The following is a 15,009-nucleotide window of genomic DNA, read 5'->3' as shown; positions in this document are numbered from 1 at the left end:
TGAGGTCAAGGCACTCTTACCTCTAGAAACTTCTGTCATATAGTCAGAGACGTAGAGACATTGTATACAAAAGTAATTCTAAGGTCCTGACTGGTTGTCTCTTAGTTTTATCATCTTTCTACACACTCTGCTCCATTTCCAAGTCTTCTTTATTCCTGTGTATTAATTCCCCAGTCTGCTCTTGCCTTCTTGAAATCATCTGGAAGGATTTTGGAGACATCAGCGACTGACTCAAACCCATAAAATCAATTCATAAGGATCCTATTAATGGGATCCCTCAATGTAGCTTCTTTCTGTATCCTGTCCAGTTAATTAATATTATTCCAATAGAGAGAGAAAGAGAAAGAGGAAAGAGGAAGAGAGAGGAAGAGAAGGAGAAAGAGAGAGAAAGAGAAAGGGAGAGGGCAAGTGATGGGTGAGAGTCAGAGCAGGGTCCCCAATTCTCGACTGGACCACACACAGGCCTTCACTCAGCGCTGTGGGTCACTGGGCAGCCAAAGCAAAGGCGGATGGTGAGTCGACTTCACTGATGGGAGTAGGAAATGGCTTCCTCAGGGATGGATGTGGTTGAGTGACTGCGATGTAATTCCAGGCCCAGATGCATCCTCCTCACTCTCTGGAGGCTTCTGTCTTCCCAGATCTTCCCTATCACTTTGTTTTCCCACCGAGGGCTCCGGTGCACAGTTTATTTCTGTCACAGCACAGAGCAGGGGCAGCTTGATAAATTCCCACCTCCTGGGGACTCCCTCCAGGCTTAGTTTGCTCTCAGAAACTCTCATTAGGCAGGCGAAGGGGAGAGGGATCGCTCCGATTCTCTGTCCCCAGGTGGTGTGTTTTTTTGAGAAGCTTGCCACATAGATCTATTTTTCCCCCTGATTTTTATTTTAACCAGTTTCCCCTCTCCTGGGTTTCTTGTGGCTTTGGATGAATGCTGCTAACTTTTCATTTCAAAATCCTTCCTGTATTACTTTCAGGGCCAGAAAGTCCAGGCAAGCTCAAGAGTCTTATTCCTCTCTAGGTCTGGGTGTTTGCTAACCATTTAGAATTTTCCTTTCCCCTACACTGTGAATTTGAAAAAGTAAGGCTTAGCACTGAGAGGTGTGGGAGTGGGGGAAGCCTGGGGAAACCGGAAGTTGGACTGCTGGGGAGACATTTCTCCAGACCCATTTTCCTTGTGTCTGTCTCCTTCAGCCTGTCACTTTAGACTGAGAAACAACAGATAACCTGACTGTGTCTGTGGCTGCTAAGAAGGGTCTTGGGAGGGAGATCTGGTGCACGCCTGGGCCCCAACCAGCCTTCCTAGTCCCTGTTTTCCACAAGAGATGGGCCTGTGAGCTACAGTTACTGTTCACAGGCAGAGCCAGGATGGATCACTCCCATCAGGGAATACACCAGCATTTTAGAGAAATAACAAGCAGACATTTATTTCAACGGTGCCTTCTGGAGAAAACACTATTATTCAAAGGAAAAAGAGAAATCAGGAGAATGCCTTTTGTTTGCTGGATTTGGATTTCCAATGAGGCAACAGTTATAGGCACAGTTTTAGGAATTAATGGAAAGGCAGAAATCAAAAGACTATCTTTGTAGGGTTCATCAGCGAATGGGAGGGTTCAGATGAGTGCTTGAAAAAGTTGCAAAGCTAATAGCAGCTTAAGCAAGAAATCAGGCAAGTGGTACAGACACTGTGTATTGCTGGAATTCAGGGAGGAAGCATTCATGACTTCTAAGTCCTATGCTAGACTTCTTCAAGAACTAGAATGTGTTTGTTTTGTTTTGTTTTTGAAATTTTTATTTAAACCATTGTGCTTTACACATTTCTTCATAGTTACTTTTCAGACATATAATGTTTCAGTACCAATCCCATCACCAGTGTTGACCTCCCTTCAACAGTGTTCCCAGAATCCATCCCATACTACTACCCCTCTGCCTGCCAGCATAGCAGGCCCATTTTTTGATTTTGGTTGTAAAAGTTTGGGTCTCATAATTTCACTGTTGTTGACTCTGGCTTGAATATTTAGTCTGTCCTTTCTTAACACATCCAATGCACTAGAGAGCCCTTGTCCCCTATCCTTCCATATTTGTGTTTCTCCTCCTCCATAAAGTGAGAATTTTCAGAATAAATTAAGAAATCCGAAGAAGAAAGAGAAGGCACTCCAAATGGACAGAATATTATAGACAAAGCTAAGCAGTAAAGGAGAAAATCTGAACATTTTCTAGATCCCTAGTACTAGAGGAGTTTTAGCAGCATCCACCTTAATTGAAAGCTTCTGAGAAATGCAAAATCTGTGCGCACCACCTAAGTTTTCTGGACCAACTCTGAGGTGACTGAAGCTTGGAGAAGTTGGAGAAGTGCCGATCTGGATCATATTATCATCGTGGCAGGACTGTGGCATAAAACAGGTCATGGAGGAGATGACCAAGGGGACAACTGAATGGCAGAAGGGACCAGAAAAATCCTTTGGTAGAAGTGTGGGAGATTTAGAGAGTCTTCTATGCTAAAAGACAGCTGTTACTCAACCAGAGAGTAGACAAATATATTAGAAATATGCCTATCATGATGAGTGACCTATTTTGGGGGGCTCTCAACAGCAGATGATGTTGGATGATGGAAGTCCATGAATACCATCACCTAGGCTAGTGTTGACAGGTGGGTTGTGTCCATGTGTCTTCCTTAACCAGCTGGGTCCCTTACCTCTTTGATGACTTAAAGAACCTTTTAAAAGACTTTCCTAACTTTCCCCCAAACCATTCCACACATGATCACATAACTCCATCAAGCCTCACTAGAAAAGTACTTTAGAGTACTTATTTCCATTGTAGTTTCTTTACTCAAGCTTATTTCACTTAGAGCGAGGCTTTCCCCACCCAAGACTCTCCATCTAAGTGTTTTTATGTCTTTTTATGTTTTTATGACTATACTGGTGATGTTCAGGGTTACTTCTGAGTCTGTACTCAGGAATCACTCCTGGTGGTACTCAAGAGACCATATGGGATGCTGGAGATTGAACTGTTGGTTTACAACTTACAAACTTGGTTTCTCACACACACACACACACACACACACACACACACACACACACACACACACATCCCTGGTATCTTTGTAATTGTTTGTTTACAACTTGCTTTTATTCAAAACAGATATTTTTCCTACTTACCATGTTTTACATGTCTCATGAAAATGTGGGCAAGACTGGCTCAGGATAGGCCTTTGTCCTACTCCCAGACCCAGAGATGATCTCTGTACTTAGTAAAATCTGCAATTCTGGAAGGCATCTCTCTCTCTCTCTCTCTCTCTCTCTCTCTCTCTCTCTCTCTCTCTCTCTCTCTCTCTCTGCCTGACAAAACAGATTGCTATTTGGTCATGTGTATTTCACTCTCAGATTTGTTTGAATTATTTCCTGAGGTGACCTTTGCTCCAGACCCTCAGTCCCTGGGTGGAAATATAGCATTTGGGGCCATTATATTGATCCTAGGTTTGTAGTGTACAAGGCAAGCACCTATCCACAGAACTATCTCCCCTGTCCCTAAAAATAGGAGTTTTCTAACAACTGAAGTCATGAGGAAAATCAAATGCCAATGCAGCAACAATCTTACTTTCACACACACACACACACACACACACACACACACACACACACACACACACACACACACACACACACTACATTCTGTACTATTGCTCTCGCTCCTTTGTCCATAGTTTTAAATTTTTCTTAAATCATTATTAAATTATGTCAAGTCAATTCATATTGATAGGTGATTTAAAATATGGATTGGTAATTGCCTCCAAGAAAAATCTGATTTCCTATTTTAGTGGGACTTTAGAAACCAGGATATTTAACTGGGTAGCCTGAAAGCAAAAGATTCTGATTAAAAAAAATCAATATTAAAAATCACATTCCAAGGACTGGTGGAGTTCAGGGTGAGAGCTCATAACTCCCAGGTATGAGACTTTGGTAAATAAGACCCCTACATTCAGTCAAAGCATCTAATATAAGAGGTTATATATAGAAATCAGAGAACATTTTATGTTGCTCCATTTAAATTCTCTGACATACAGTTTCAAAAGATTTGATCTTCACCATTTACATTATTTCAAACCAAAACCCAGCAGGACTCAACAAAGGCCAATGTGTGTTGGGAAGGAAACAAAAGATTGCCATCCACGTGAAGACAGGAGGTAGTGATTCATACAAAAGCTCAAAAAGCAGTGTTAAGAATGAGTTCAATCATTCCTTTGGTATTCTCAAAATTCAATTTTGTTCCTTTTTCTGAGTTCACCTACAATGAACAAAGTGAAAGGTACAACAAGTGGGTATTCCAAAAATTTAGAAAATTAGACAAATTAAGTGTCTCTTGACTCCTCTCTGCCAACATAGTGCTATGTATAAAGAAGATAGTGTGAGAAATAAGGATAAAGAAGATAGTATGAGAAATAAAGATTTTTTGTGTGTGTTGGTTTTGGGTCACAGTTGTGGTGCTCAGTGATTACTCATGGCTCTGTGCTCAGGGATCATTCCTAGTGAGGTAAATGGGCTGCTGGAGAATTTGGGTCAGTTTAGTGCAAGGCATGTGCTCTACTATTGGTCTGGTCCCAAAAAATTATAATTTAGGGTGAAGGATGCTAAGCAGAGAGGTCCATAATTTATAGTTATTTCCCATACAATTGAGACCTTGATCTTCTGCAAGGTAAGTTCCCTTCCTTTCTGTTTTCATCCTTTGAGTGTCCTCCAACTTTTTGTTGCCTGCTTTTCTCTCCAGCTTTGGCCTCTCACATGGCTGATGGACTCATTCCATTATTCCTGTGTGAAGTGAAGCTTTGGGACATCCATCCACACAATTGGGACATCACAATGCCAGGATGTTTCCTCAGAAGCCTCTATACAAGGCAAGCCAGAAAGCACTTGATACAAGCACTCTGCCCACCCCAACACCTATACACAAACAGATGCTTGGCAGTACCACTGTGCTCTTCAGAAAGAAGTTGACTGCATGAAAGAAGCACTCTTTTAAAATAAAATATCATCCCAATCTTAGGGCAACCACAAAACAAAAGTGTGGAGTAGATAAAAAGAAGAAAATTTGGACTTGAAGATAAGTCTCCAGGGAACATGATCTAAAGAAAGAAAAAGGGCAGAAACCCATAAAAAAAACAACTAACTATGAAATTAATAGAAAACAAGAGAATCTGGCAGACATTAGGCCCAGATATCAACAACCCAAAAGGTATTGTGATTGGTAAACATAATGATTAATTTGATTGGTCTGAACTAGTCATTGAAGAGACACAGAATAGCTTTTTGAACAAAAAGGTCAGAGAAATCAATGTTTTATATAATTTTATATATGTATATATATGATTCAATACTCTAATAAGACAAATCAATTCATCAAGAAACACTGATGTAGTTATCTATAGTCAAACATAGAGAAAATGACAAACACTGCTGTTCTTAATAGAGAAATTGGAGTGCAAATACTAAATGGAATACTACTCAACCATCAGAAAGATGAAACCATGTCTCTCCAGACAAATTGGATAGAACCTCAGGCAACCCAGGTAAGTGAAATAAAGTAGAAATATGAAGACAGTGGCCAGAGAGCTTCATCCTCTGTAAAATGTGAAGATTCAAAGAAAATGGCAAGATAACAAAAACAGAATCTGTGAAAAGTAAAGAATAGAAGTTACCAGAGGAGAGGGAGAGAAAAAGGGAGAGGGGGACCCCTGGGCAGTATGGTGGCCCTAGAATTTGATTAGTGGGTGTGGTGAGCCACAAAACTGCTGTAAGCCCAAGGTAAACTGTTAGAACCAGAGCAGAAGGAGAGGCGGCAGAAGTTGGTTGTCTAGTAAACTTTAACAATTCGGCAGTGACTATCCAATAGGAGCAATCCAGCAAGGCATAGGCAGTGTTTCCTAGCCCCCTTAGCACTTCAGCCAGGGGCTTTATATGCCCCCCAGGCCAAGTGCCATCCTGTGACAGTTATAAGAGGCAGGCTTCTGTTTTTGTTGTTGTTTTTTTTTTGGGGGGGGGTGCACAACCAGCGGCACTCAGGTTACTCCTGGTTCTCAGCTCAGAAGTTACTACTGGCAGGTTCAGTGAACCAGAGGATGGAAACCAGGATAGCTGCATACAAAGCAAACACCCTACCCACTGTGCTATCACTCTGGCCCCAGGAGGCAGGCTTCTGGTAACTATTCATACTTAAGGTCATCTTTATCCATAAAAGGGAAAGTAGCTGTTATGGCTGATGAGGAGCCATAAGACTCTCTGTTTCCTTATAGTAAACCAATATAATTTGGTTTAACGACGACAACAATAGCAACAACAACAACAGCAGCAGCAGCAGCAATAAGAGACCAAAGAATTAAAGCACTAACTCTGAGAAAAAACAGCTATCAAGCTTTGGTCTTGGCCCAGGTGAGCAGGTAACAAGGGGTCCTACTGGACTTCCATCAGCAAAGCTGATGTCTTTGTGATGAAAGGAGAGAAAGTCCTCATCACTCAGAGAGAGCAGAAAGGCTGGCCATGGGACTTCAGGGAGGGTCAGAGATTGGAACCAACAGGCAGAAGATAGAAAGGGAAAGACCCATAGTTTTGTCACCACCAACACCACTACAGATGTGTGTAGTATCTGGAATAGAGAAACAAGGAATTTCCTGCCTGGAGTCCAGCCTGTTTGTGGTCACTGACTGGCATCCCAGAAGAACACAGACATGCCATTTCTCAGCAAAACCACAGTTTCAGCTCCTGTCATAGGCACTCAGTGTGGCCAGGCAGAGGACCTCAAGCAAATGACAGCTTTCTGACACCCTTCCAATGCCAGGCAGAGCTGGACCAGGTTGCATTCCCAGCAAACTCCCTTAGTCCTGCGCACTTCTCACAAAGCACGGAGATGGCACCGCCTGCTTCCAGAGAAGACATGTTCTCTGCCAACGCAGAGACTGAGATATTGTCCATCAAAGTAGCCAATAGGATGTTCTCTGATAAATGCTAGGCAAGTTTTGCTAAACTGAATCACAGTACTTTGGTGAGTAAAGTGGGCTTGCTACTTAGATTAGCTTGCAAAGCAAGAAGAGCTTCCCTGCCTTCTCTCATAATTAGGTTTGGAATCTCAGTTTTTATTTTTTCTTTTATGTTCAGTTTTCTGGGAGAGGGTTTGGGGTTGCAGTGGAGGTACTCTGGGCTTACTCCTGGTTCAGTGCTCAGGGATCACTCCTGACAGGGCTTGGGAGATCATATTTGAAACTGGGTTGGCCACATGCAAGATAAGTGTCTTAACCTTTCTATTAACTCTCTGGCTCAATAAAATGTTTTCTTCCAGCAAGAAACACAACCTGTATGGGCATTGGGAAAGAAAAAATTTCTTATTACTTGAAGTCAGGCTGAGCCAGATGGAGCAAATAAACCTGAGGCCTTTTCCAGACAGAAAGGAAAGTTGCATAGACTGGGAATATTTTCCTAAGTGCTTCTCACAAACAGATTCTAAGTTAAGAACCAAGAGAAAAATCTATTATCTCCTTCACAAGCCTTTGCTATTCTCTAAAGATAGACCGGTTAATGTATTTTCTTTATAAATGTAATAATCCAAGTGCTAATTTAAGAACATGCTTACTTCATACCCAAGTCTTGCTGAACTGCCAGAGTTTTCAATTTTCCAAAAAAGGAAATTTCATGGAATGTTCAGAGCTCCTGGGATAAGACAGGAGTGGATTTGACTCCAAGGGAGAGAAAAGGGAAAGTGGAGGCATGAAGAGTTAACTTTTGAATTAAGTGGGAGTTCCTGTTGTGTATGAAGTATATACATCCACTCTATCTAAGACACAATCCTACACTTGTGAAGACACACATATATGGGAGCCAGAATGGACAGACAAAGAAAGGGTTAATAGTCACACACACACACACACACACACACACACACACACACACACACACACACACACACACACACTAAAGGTCTGAATGCTAAGAATTACTCTGGGGAGTAGGCTGCTCTTTGCTTGGGAAGAGAGAGATTTAGCTCATTGCTCTGATATTCTCTGCAGACACAGCCTGGATTCATTGAGGGTAATGAACAGTCACGAAGAGCATAATTATGAGAGGAGAGCCAGGATGTTTGGGGGGACGGTTTTGTGGGCACCAACTGGCAAGCCAGAATTAATCATGGCAGCAAACTTTGAAATGCAAAGTTTCTGGGAAACTTTGGAGCCTTACATTCCCCCTGGCAATGCCAAGATGGTGTGTGTGTGTGTGTGTGTGTGTGTGTGTGTGTTTCCTGCCAGTCTTCTGCATAATATCCTGTCCTTTGGCACAGGAGAGAATGTCCCTTCCAGATTTATGTGCATGGCACCTTGGGGTGCTTTTCTCCACAGCTCAGTACACTTTCCCTGGATTTTAATGATCCCCATAGAGAAGGACATTGGGGAAGAGCAGTAAGCCACTCCATGGGTGGCAAAATACAAGACCAAGGAAACTGAACTAAACAACTGAGCAATCCCAATAAAGAAGATTATTTAGCAGTGCTCAGGGGTTCTGTGCTCCCAGATCTGTGCTCAGGGGCCACACAAGGTGGTGCTTGTGAGGCCATATGCAGTGCAGGAATTGAACCAGAGTTGGGGTAACAACTACATGCTAGGAAAAAGCCTTTTGTACTATCTCTCTGACCAAAGCCAATTAAAAAGCTTCAAAGTGAATGTAAAAAAAAAAAAAATATATATATATATATACAATGAATAAAACAATTATTTAAATGAGGAGAGAATCTATATTGTTATTGTTGCCTTTTACTTTGGGGCCATACTTGATGCTGCTCAGGGGTTATTCCTGGGGAGGTATTGGGGGACCATACGGGATGCTGGGGACTGAACCAGTGTTTGCCTCATGCAATGTAAATGCTCTACCTGCTCGGCTATTGCTCTGCTCCCCAATATTGTTGTTTTTTTTTATTTTAAATCACTTCTCAGTCCTTGAGCTGAGACCAGGTGCTATAATCTGCCCTTATTAGTTTAATATTCTCAATTTTTGCCCTTTGCCTCCAATGAATTCTGTCAACAAACATTCATCATGGATTTAATTTTTTTCAGGGTCAAAACTGGAAGAGCTCAGGGCTCACTCCTTATGGTGCTCTGGAGCCCATATGTGGTGCTAAGGATCGAACCCAGGCCAATTGCATGCTAGGCAAGAGCCTATACACTGTACTATATCTCTCAGGTTTGCTCAAACTTTATTTCACTTTGATAATGTCCAGGGTGCTATCAAAATAATAACACTGTATTCTCAAAACCCAAGAAATAAACAGAAAAAAGAACAGAGAGGTAACTCACCAGGCTAGGCATATGCTTTGTATGCAGCATGTTCATATTAAATCCCCTCGTCCTTTACTACATAGCCTCAGAGCACAGCCAGGTGGAAGCCCTGAGCATAGACTGGAGGAAAAGACCAGCTCCCAGAACTCATTTATGGACTTACTCTCCATCATGTCCCAAACTTTGTGCTGTCCCTGCCTCTTACTTAGTACACCCATGGGAGAACTTTACAAGCCATCAAACCCTCATCTCCACGTTCTCTTTCCCTTATTTCATGCTGTTCAACTTTCATTTTACTTCCTGTCAAGTTTACACACGGAGGTTGCAGACAGATCAAAGGAACTGTGTGCATCTCCTATCTAGATTTTTCAGAGCCACCCTTATCAGAATTACCTGTCTTATGAGATGACAGCTCAGGAGGAACTGGAGTCCCAAGGAGGGATAGGTGTTGTGCTCAAGGCTCAAAGCGCCTCTTTGAGCAAAGCAAGTGGCCCCAGGTGCAGCCTTTCATTGAACCCCTGCAAAGCCAGAGCCTGGCTGGGTTACTTCCAAACCCACATGCTCTCCTCTCCCATGAGAGACCCTTTAGCCTTCTCAGCTTCTTCTAGTAGGTTAAATATTATCCTCATGCTTCAGAAGCAATGCCAGTGTCATCCAATCAACAAAAACCATGAAGAATTTCAGGTGTTCCGGCTTGGGAGTGAAGCATCCTGTGTGTCAAAGGTGTAGTAGCTGCCAGGGAAAACATTCAAACCGAATTCAAGGATCACTCTGTGCTACACTACCCTCTGTCCTTCCCCTATTTAGTTACCACATTTTTCACTCTATACAGGACCTACCTGACCATAAAAAACGCATAGTTTTTACATGCTCTCCTCTCCTGCACTCAGGCTTCAGCTCCAGAGCAGCATTCGTGCTAATAAGATGCACTTTTTGGGGGAAAATGTGTCTTATTGGTAATAATAAATATGTTTTTAAATTATGGTATATTGGGGTCGATTGTGGTGCTCAAAGGATTTTGAACCCCAGGCTCTCACAATATGCAAGGTAAGTACTCAGGGCTTTTTTTTTTGCTGGTCTGGGCTCAAGGATGACTCCTGTAGTACTACTGCGGGGTTGGCATTGTATTGTTTTATGATCTGAGGGATCAGACTGGGCATTGGCTTCATGCAAAGCAAGCAAGAGACTTAGCACTGTTCTCTCTACCCATTCACACACTCCTGATCATTATCTCTGGGAGGGACCATAGGCTATGAGAGTTCCAAGTGCACCTTTATGTGGAGGTTGCACCAATTTGGTACTTGAAGGAGACATCAGTCATCTGGTGAATTCCTCTGAATTCCCTCAAATATCTATTAGCAGGTGGCAGGGATCCACCCTCCATGTTCTACCCCAGGGAAGCAGCTTTGAAAAGGCCAAAATAAGTTGCTGATCTTGTGCAGGACTGAGGTTGAGGGCCATAAAGAGATAAAATCAGAGAGAAGATATGCTATAGAAGGTATGAGTTCAGAGTGCAAGAGTTGCTATCACAGCATCTGAGTGACAGCCTCCTGAATCTGCTCAGTGTGCTGACACCATGCCCCAGAGCTGCTCATCCAAGTGTCTCTCATGGGTACATTGCATTTTGCAAGTGCTCTCCCTCATCAAGAAAGTGGCAGGACCAGTTATGTCCATGTGTTCAGAGGAAAGCTCTATGCTTCTGTTCTGCTTTCTGGAGAGGATCCGAAGGCTTTGGCAGCCCCTAGTGGTGTCTATCTCTATCTCACTGGGGCTTTCTCCCCTGGGAAATTCTTTTCTGCATCTCCAGCCAAAAGCCATTCTTCTGGAAGGTCATGAGGCAGATGGAATGAGGCCCAGGCTACTGCTCTAGTATGTGCTTCTGTTTATTAACTTGATTTTATTTGCATAGACCTTATCATCTAATTAAGCTTTCCATTACAAGATAGCACATTAAGAATCCTAAGCCAAAAAGATAGTACATTGACAAGGCACTTGCTTTGCTTGCAGCCAACCCAGGTTCAATTCCCAGTATACCATATGTTCCCTGGAGCACACCAAAAGTAATTCCTGAGCATTGCCTGGTATGACCCCAAAACAAAAACAAACAAACAAACAAACAAACAAACTCTCTTCTTTCTCTGATGGTATGAATCAATTCAACCCATCATAACTTCATGTTTAAGAAGAAACAAGTCCAGCTACTAAAAGAAAGTTAACACTAATTCTTAGGGTTAATTTTTTGGTGTTTTTTGTTTGTTTTTGGTCACACCTGGCAGCACTCAGGGATTACTTCTGTCTCTGACCTCAGAAGTTACTTCTGGCAGGTTCAGGGGACCATATGGGATGCTGGGGATTGAACCCAGGTCAGCTTCATACAAGGCAAATGTCCTACCTGCAGTGCTATCATTTGGGCCTCATACACTAATTCTTGATTGCACTTAGATTGGAGAGTGGGGTCTTAGAATATTTTTTTAAAAAGGTTGTGATTCAGATTCCTAGAATTGAGACAACTACCTTTATCTCGAGGGAGCAGCCCAGCACTGTTCTGTTCCAAGTGCTCGGGTGAATGTGACATGGTGCTGGGGCCTGCAGAGACCTGGTGCCTTTGAACTGTTGTCTTATGAGCACAAGGCAGGTGGCCCCATCCCTGGACCTTTTCCTTGGCCCCAGCCATGATCTGCATTGAAAAAGTTTTCCAGTGATTTTGGTTTAGGGCCCCTACTTGGAGAAATACTGCTTTTTCTGATTATAAATGACAACATTGATTTTAAAAACAAATATTTTAAAAAGTGATATGAGGGCTGGAGAGATACAGTGGGTCCAGCCTTGCATGTGACCTGCTGAAGTTCCACCCCCATATGATTCCCTGAACCACATTAGGAGTGATCTCCATGTCTTGGCTATGAATAAACCCTGAGCACTGCTGGGTGTGGCTCCAAAACACAACACCAATAAATAAAGTAAAAAACATGATGTGACACCATATAGGCTTGTGATCCACAGCTTCTGGAGTGAGAGTCTTGAGTGACAAAACTTTCAATATTTTTTTTCTTCTGCACAGTGGAGTTCATTTAAATATGTTAGCTAGTACAAAGGGACCTGAGGCAGTACACTTTCCATACATATGCACTATTATTTTATTGAGTTATTAAATAATGATGGCTTGTGCTTTTGGAAAGGCTTTGCTTCTGTTTTACACATGATTACTCAAGACACAAGAGATAACAATGGAAGATAAATTAGTACTATTCTTTTCCCATTGTCTTCCAAGTGTTTATGAGTAATGAGCCTAGAGATATCTGGTCAAAAATAATTTAGTTATTTTAGCAAGGAAATATAGATAAAAGCTTCTTAGATGACAGGTACTAAAAGTTCTCATTTAGTAAACATTTGTGTATTTGGTTATCTTTTTCTTGATTTTTACTGTGCACCAGAATGAAAACTTTGAAAGTTTGAAACTTCTCAGTTTCGAAAGAAACTGAGCCATTTTTTCCTTCATTGGTTAAATAGTTAATTATTTATATTAAAATTTAGAAAATGCTTTGTACAGTGATTCAATATACCCAGAATGATACTATAAAAATATTTTTTTTACAAAGAAGCACCCCTTGTACCTATAAACATAGCAATTTCTAAATAGATGTTTGTAAAGTATATGTAAGTAAATAACTCACTATATCCAAGCTTTTGGAGGTGATTATATTTTTAGTGCTTTTCTGATTGTTTTTGGACCAAATTCAGCAACTTAGTTTACCTTAGGCATCATAATTGTCCCCATAGTCTAGAACAAAAACATCTTCAAAATTAGTCTCATCCAAATTGTGTGTCCTCTCATTGGTTCTTCCAGGTAATTTTTCTAGAGCATAATTTCACTAAAATATGCCTAACAAGTCCCCTTATTTATAGAGTGAAAGCTAAGAAATTCTGAATTTAAGAGATAAAAAGATGTCTATCAATGTTAAGTGGGTGTTTTTCCTATGGAAACACACCACTTACTTCAAAACTATGGCCTACGCAGATCACCAGCAAAGATACTTCTATTATATATTTTTAAGCTTCCACACCAAAAATAAAACAAAAACAACACAACTACCTGATGGCTTGTCATGTTACAATAACTTTCCATATTATGGCACATAAGTTTGACTGTAAAAACTAAGAAGGCAGAATAGAGACTAAAATAAGAAAATTATCAGCTAGAGTTAGAAAAAATTCATGATTCTTAGAATCCAGGTTGGAAGAATAATATATCTTATAGGGTCACTGATCATTGAATTAAATCAGAAATTCAACCTTATTTTTGAGAGATTTCCTTCTTGGTAAATAAAATTTGGGAGTAATAATAAAGTCCCTCTGCTTCTTTATTGTAGCATATTATGAATACATTATAACTAAAATAATTTCTTCACAATTTTAGCTCATAGGGCCAGAACAACAGCAAATAGGTGGGGTGTTTGCCTTGCACAATTAACCAGGGTTCAATCTCTGTCATCCCATATGGTCCCCTGAGCGCTACCAGGAATGACCCCCTGAGCGCAGAGTCAGGAATAATCCCTGAGCACAGTCAGGTGTGGTCCCCAAAGAAAACAAACAAACAAAACAAAATTCCAGCTCCTGCTGTTATATAGATGTCTTCTCCCCAAAATTCACCTCTATTTTCCTACCTAGCAATTTAACCTGTTATTCAAAAAAAGAAAACCCTACCTATTACCTTATATTTTATGACAATATTGTTTTATACTTGCTGTATACAACACCTTACCCAATAAAGAGTGCCAGGACTTTCCTACCTTACCTCAAGGTCCTTTCCTCTGACCCAACCAGCACCATCAGATCAGTCTTGGTGGCCTTATCTCAAGTTTTTCCACTGAGAATTGTTGAATGCTTTGCTTTGTTCTTTACACTTTGCATAGGAGTGAAATTATGTGTTATCTGTCTTTTTATTTATGATTCCCTTTACTCAGTATCATACCCTCCAAAGTAGCAGAAACAGAAAGATTTCATTTCTTTTTTCAGAGTTGAGTAATCTTCTAATGTATATACAGCAAGATTTCTTTACTCACTCATTTGTGATTGGGCATTAGGGCTAATTCTAGATTTTGGCTATCGGAAATAATGCTCTGATGAACACAGGTATATATAAACGTGTCCTTTCAGGTTATAAATTTTGGGTTCTTGTCCATGTAGCCAAATCTTTACTCCAACATTTTTAAGCTATTGCATTGCAACCACCTTTTGTAGAAATGTGAATTTTATCCATTCTTTCATATTTGATTCTAGAAAAGTTGTATTATACAGATTAAAATTTCTACTGGTCTTAACAAATTGTGGGAAACTAGCAATATTTTAGTCAGTGCTTGACTACTTTTTTTTTTTATTTTAGGCCACACCTGGTGACACTCAAGAGTTACTCCTGGCTATGTGCTCAGAAATTGCTCCTGGCTTGGGGAATGCTATTGAACATGGGGGATTGAACCGAGGTCCGTCCTAGGTTAGTGAGTGCAAGGTAGACACCCTACTGCTTGTGCCACCACTCCAGCCCTGGTGCTTTACTACTTTTATTTCATTCCTTTGACCTACTAAGTGAACTGCAATCTCACTTTGGGGGATTTCTTTTCATATATTCTGATTCTCAGGGTTCTAATCTTAAAGTTACCCTATATACAAAACATTCCACTTCTTTTTTCTTTAGCAGCATA

At 41.0% G+C, this 15,009-nt stretch overlaps 1 protein-coding gene across 1 annotated transcript in view; it reads right to left on the bottom strand.

Annotated features, from left to right (window-relative positions):
• The window catches only part of GPC6 (glypican 6), a 1,177,499-nt gene that overhangs the window by 50,723 nt on the left and 1,111,767 nt on the right, over positions 1-15,009 (bottom strand). The window contains exons 6-7 of the mRNA XM_049778514.1: positions 11,825-11,987; positions 2,229-2,428 (exon numbers count right to left, since the gene is read on the bottom strand). Coding sequence (XP_049634471.1) covers positions 2,229-2,428; positions 11,825-11,987 — 363 coding nt within the window. The remainder of the gene's footprint in view (positions 1-2,228; positions 2,429-11,824; positions 11,988-15,009) is intronic.

Source organism: Suncus etruscus, chromosome 8, assembly GCF_024139225.1.
Source record: "Suncus etruscus isolate mSunEtr1 chromosome 8, mSunEtr1.pri.cur, whole genome shotgun sequence".
Classification (NCBI taxonomy): domain Eukaryota; kingdom Metazoa; phylum Chordata; class Mammalia; order Eulipotyphla; family Soricidae; genus Suncus; species Suncus etruscus.
Note: the sequence above shows the minus strand (reverse complement) of the source record. Positions and strands in the feature narration are given on the sequence as shown.